The 5,358-nt window shown below is 55.1% G+C and overlaps 1 protein-coding gene and 1 non-coding gene across 4 annotated transcripts in view; one reads left to right on the top strand and one right to left on the bottom strand.

The window, feature by feature from the left end:
- Window positions 1–1,535: 1,535 nt before the first annotated feature.
- Window positions 1,536–1,642, bottom strand: LOC116479853 (U6 spliceosomal RNA). Its single transcript, XR_004251140.1, has one exon. It is a non-coding gene; the product is annotated as a U6 spliceosomal RNA (small nuclear RNA).
- A 2,335-nt stretch (window positions 1,643–3,977) lies between these two features.
- AP2A1 (adaptor related protein complex 2 subunit alpha 1) overlaps window positions 3,978–5,358 on the top strand; it is a 39,948-nt gene continuing 38,567 nt past the window's right edge. For 2 of the 3 annotated variants that reach the window (XM_058425070.1, XM_058425068.1), the window contains exon 1: window positions 3,978–4,195. In XM_058425070.1, coding sequence (XP_058281053.1) covers window positions 4,129–4,195 — 67 coding nt within the window. In that variant the 5' untranslated portion in view covers window positions 3,978–4,128. Of the gene's footprint in view, window positions 4,196–5,184; window positions 5,331–5,358 lie in introns of all 3 variants that reach the window. The other variant, XM_058425071.1, reaches the window with a different exon arrangement.

Here is a 5,358-nt window from a genome sequence, read left to right as displayed (position 1 = left end):
GACTTCCCACCTACTGTGACCACAGACCCTCAGGTTCCACTGTCCCCTCAGCCTGCCTCACAAAGGACCCAACCACTGGGGCCCAGTGAGTGGGGGGCACAGGGTAGGGAGAGGTGCTGGCCCAGGTCATTCCCCTAGGGTTCTCAGTGGACTCCTCCTGTTCAGGATTCCAGTTACATGCCCAATGTGCACCCCGCCCCCGTCTTCAGAGCTCCAGTGGATGGACTCATGCTAGCCTGTAACTTACAATGGGTCGGCCCACGGATTCTTGGGAGAGGTCCAACTTCCCTCTCCCTGAGACACAGCCCTGTGCACTTGTACTTGATTCTTCATGTAGCTTCCTGGATTTGACAATTGGCTGGGGTTTGAGAGACTGTGGTCGAAGAGGGCTGAGATCCAGACCCTGACCTGGAGGGTCTCATATTCTATGGGGCATCGGGGTGGGGGGAAAGGCAACGTACAGGCAGATCAACAAGAGAAAGCTAGGTGCAGTGGGCCTCGGGGTTAGGGTGGAAGGTGAGGGAGGAGAGGAAGGTGGAGAGCTGGGGCAGGACAGAGGGTGGCATCCCCCTACCCCGTTTATTATTATTTTTGTTTTTGTTTTTGTTTTTTTGAGACGGAGTCTTGCTCTCTCACCCAGGCTGGAGTGCAGTGGGGCGATCTTGGCTCGCTGCAAACTCCGCCTCCCGGGTTCACACCATTCTCCTGCCTCAGCCTCTCCGAGTAGCTGGGACTACAGGCACCTGCCACCACGCCCGGCTAATTTCTTTGTACTTTTAGTAGAGACGGGGTTTCACCGTGGTCTCGATCTCCTGACCTCATGATCCACCCGCCTTGGCCTCCCAAAGTGCTGGGATTACAAGCGTGAGCCACCGCGCCCGGCCTTATTATTTTCTTTAATACTTTTTTTTTTTTTTTTTTGAGACAGAGTCTGTCTCTATCACCCAGGCAGGAGTTCAGTGGCGCGATCTCAGTCTCATTGCAACCTCCACCTCCCGGGGTTCAACCGATTCTCCTGCCTCAGCCTCCCCAGTAGCTAGGACTACAGGCGCTGGCCACAATGTCTGGCTAATTTTTGTATTTTTAGTAGAGACGGGGTTTCACCATGTTGGCCAGGTTGGTCTCAAACTCCTGACCTCAAATGGTCCACCCGCCTCAGCCTCCCAAAGTTTGGGATTACAGGCGTGAGCCACCACGCTCCGCCATAATTTTTTTTTTTTTTTTTTTTTTGAGATGGAGTCTCGCTCCAACACCCAGGCTGGACTGCAGTGGCCTGATCTTGGCTCATTGCGACCTCTACCTCCCAGGTTCAAGCGATTCTCCTGCCTCAGCCTCCTGAGTAGCTGGGACTCCACATGCCCGCCCCCGCACCCATCTAATTTTTTTTTTTTTGTATTTTTAGTAGAGACGGGGTTTCACTATGTTGGCCAGGCTAGTCTCCAACTCCTGACCTCGTGATCTGCCCACTTCAGCCTCCCAAAGTGTTGGGATTACAGGTGTGAGCCACTGCGCCCCGCCCGCCCAGAATATTTAAAAAATATATGGTGCATGCCACAAATTTGAGTGTCATCTTTGCGCAGGACCCATGCTAATCTTCTCTGTATCGTTCCAATGTTAACACATGTGCTGTCGAAGCGAGCACTGCCCTGCTATTTAGGGACAGACTTTTCCTGTTCTTGGGACCCTCGATGTCTCTCTTCACACTTCTCAAAAAGACTAGTTCAAACATCACTGCTAATAGACATTTTAAATACCGTTATCCTCAGGGAGAAAGTACTTCTTCCTGGTCATAAATGGACTCCAGTTCTTGGAACGCTTAATCTTTCTATAAAAAAGAACTCCTGGCTGGGCGTGATGGCTCACACCTGTAATCCCAGCACTTTGGGAGGCCAAGGCGGGCGGATCACCTGAGGTTAGGAGTTCAAGACCAGCCTGGCCAACATAGTGAAACCCTGTCTCTACAAAAATACAAAAATTAGGCGAGCTACTTAGGAGGCTGAGGCAGGAAAATCGCTTTAACTCGGTAGGCAGAGGTTACGGTGAGCCGAGATTGAGCCACTGAACTCCAGCCTGGGCGACAGAGCGAGACTGTCTCAAAAAAAAAAAAAAAAAAAAAAAGGCCGAGCTCAGTGGCTCATGCCTGTAATCCCAGCACCTTGGGAGGCCGAGGTGGGCGGATCACGAGGTCAGGAGATCGAGATCATCCTGGCTAACACGGTGAAACCCCCTCTCTACTAAAAACACAAAAAATTAGCCAGGCATGGTGGCGTGCGCTTGTAGTCCCAGTTACTCGGGAGGCTGAGGCAGAATGGCGTGAACCCGGGAGGCGGAGGTTGCAGAGAGCTGAGATCGCGCCACTGCACTCCAGCCTGGGCGACAAAGCGAGACTCAATCTCAAAAAAAAAAAAAAAAAAAAAAACTTCAAGTCCTGGGATTAATAATTTTTCTTGTGTTTAATGGGGCTGCTTTATGTTCTTCAAGGGCAAAGAGCACCCCCCCATATTAGAAATGGACTCTCCCTGTAGCTGAGCAATTTCTGTCCTCCTGGAATACAAAATAGACTTTCCCAAGCCCCATTCCTGGAAACCCAAATGGACGCATCCATTGAGCCTAGAAGTTGGGCTCTTCTCAACCTCCTTTCCATCTCCCAGGATTCCGAATGGCCATTCCAAAGGTCCAGGACACACCCCCAAGGTTCATTCCAGGAATGCCTGGCTTCTGAGACTCGAAAAGGCTGATGGGGTGGAGTTTTGTTCCTAGAGGTGACAGAAATGGACTCTTCCAGTTCCCTTTGTCCCAGATTTCTCAATCGCCCGGGGCGTTGGGAGTTCTGGCCGTTTTGCCTTCTCCAGAGCCAGTTTACCAAAGAGTCCCTGGGGAGCTGGGGGTTGGGGATGGAGGCTGGGGCTGGGCCAAAGCAGATTCACCCATTCCTTCCTTTAACAAATGTTGTTGAAACTCTTCAAGGCCAGGTCCCATTCTTGCCCAGAAGGAGTTCCCAGTCTGCAGGAGAGAATCAATTTTGGTTTGATATCTGGTACAATGGGGGCTGCCCGAGAGATACTGCGGTTGGACCAAAAAAAAAAAAAAAAAAAGCAACATCTATTGAAAAGCAAGCCAAGATACGGTTTACATTTATTTCTGCTTTTTCACTTCCAAGCTGTTTGGCCCTGGGCAAGTCATTCACCCTCTCGACCTAAGGTTTAACTTCTGCTTAATGGGACGAGCCTTGAATTACTGTTTTTCACTCTGAGATTCTAGGTCTCCTGACCACTCAAGTCCCGACACGTTGGCTGCAGAGAAGGGGGGAGGGGAGGAAGGCTTCCTAGAAGAGGATTTTAGCAGTCGGGGGTGACAGTGGAGGGAGAAAGGGAACACGGAGACGCTTGCGCAGTAAACACGGCACGCTCTCTTGCCCCGCCCAACCCCTTCTCTGCAGCAGGGAATTGCAGGCGTCGCTCCACCTATCGCAGCCGAGCGGAGTGACACCCTCTTCTCTTTCCTTCTCTACTGATCTTCGCCTTCCGCCCGCCGCACAGCCGCCCAATGGAGGGCTGAAGTAGGACAGATCTCGCCAATCCGCGACGCCTGCGGGGGAGACCTACCCGTTCATTGGTCCCAGTCAACCTCAGTCCCGCCTCCTAGGCCCGTTCCCCGCCTTCCTCCACGACCCTCCCTCCCTCCTTGGAGAGCCGCTAGATCCAATCAGTGTTTGACCTGGCCGAGCGGAGGGGGCGGGCCCATGATACGCAATCGAACCCCGCCCGTCTCTCGGGCAACGCCTCCTTCCTCCTCCCGCTCCCAAACGGAAATAGCGGAACACTGGGCCAATGGCAGCGTCGTGCCTTTACTTAGCGGCCAATGAGAGAGGAAGTGGGGGAGGAAACCCCCCTGTGAGCGGCAGGAGCTCAAACCAATGGGCGGCTCAGAGCTCCGGACGGCGGGCGGAGGGGAGGGGCAGGGGGCGGTGCCACGGCCTGCCAGCCCGCCCGCCCGCCAGCCAGCCCTCCCCGCGGCCGGCTCGGCTCCTTGGCGCTGCCTGGGGTCCTTTCCGCCCGGTCCCCGCTTGCCAGCCCCCGCTGCTCTGTGCCCTGTCCGGCCAGGCCTGGAGCCGACACCACCGCCATCATGCCGGCCGTGTCCAAGGGCGATGGGATGCGGGGGCTCGCGGTGTTCATCTCCGACATCCGGAACTGTGAGCGCGCGGCCGGGGGACACTGGAGACGCGGGGGAGGGGGGAGCGTGAAATTGAGGGGTTTCGGGGTCACAGAGGGACCCGGGGTATTAAAAGCCTCTGCGGCCGTATAGGGACAGCATAGATGGGCCCCAGGAGGAACTTTAGAGTGGGGGGCACGCCGGGGCTTGGGGTGTCATAGAGTGCCTCTTGAGGTGACGACACGGAGTAGCTAGAGGGGTCCGGGAGGGCTTGAAAGGGGAGGAAGCCAGTGAGGTCCCGGGGATAGGAGCATAGAGGTGTCCCCTGGGAAAGACTGAAAAGCTGGGGGATCTTACAAACGATGGGGTTAGAGGGATTCCTAATGTAGAGAAGAAGGGAAAGAAGTGCATGGGGAGGGTGCCCTGTGGAGCGATGGAATGGGAGGAGGCCAGAGGGGACCTGGAGGAAGTGGAATGCCGGAAGCCTAATGGAGCAGGGCTTGAGGGCCTGGGATAGGGGGTGTCATACAGGGGAAGGGGGTTAGATAGGTCACCGAGGCTCCTGGCCAGTGGTATAGAGGAGGCCTGAGAGTGGTTGAAAGTCCACGAGTTTGGGGCAGGGAGATGATGGGAGGGGGAGACTATAAGGACACTCTGGTGAGGGACAGAGGGGCTTCAGGGTGGGAGATTGCTTAGAAGACATGGAAGGCAGTGTGGAGGGGGCTAGAGGGGCAGCTGAGGGGACAGGAGGGACCCAAGGAACACGGAGGAAAAGAGCTGCCGGTGTAAGGTCTTGGGAGAACCTGTGACAGGGAACGGGGGCCTGGAAAGGAGAGGACGTTAGAGTGGGGGATTGGGGAAAGGGCAGAAGAAGGAGCGCCCAGACCTCAAGGAAGGCATCGGGTTCTGAAGTGCTTGAGGGATAGATATCTGGAAAGCCGGGAATAGGGGAAGTCTAATCCCAGAGAGAGATCAAGGGTCAGGCAGCAGGACAGGCAGGGATCTGAGCCCTTTTCTATTTGACCACAGTAATATGGAGACGGTGGTCCCTGCCAGGAAGAGTTGTCGTGGCGATGCGAATCCTGGCGGCAAGTCAGCTCTCAACTCCTAGGAATGGCTGTTGGTGACTGGAACTGCCAGGAGTCTTCAGAGGCTGTATCCGCATGGGCTCTGGGGTCAGCCAGACTTGGGTTTGCGTTTGAG

This window comes from Hylobates moloch, unplaced genomic scaffold (assembly GCF_009828535.3).
Source record: "Hylobates moloch isolate HMO894 unplaced genomic scaffold, HMol_V3 SCAFFOLD_12, whole genome shotgun sequence".
Lineage (NCBI taxonomy): Eukaryota > Metazoa > Chordata > Mammalia > Primates > Hylobatidae > Hylobates > Hylobates moloch.
This window is presented reverse-complemented; position numbering and strand designations above follow the sequence as displayed.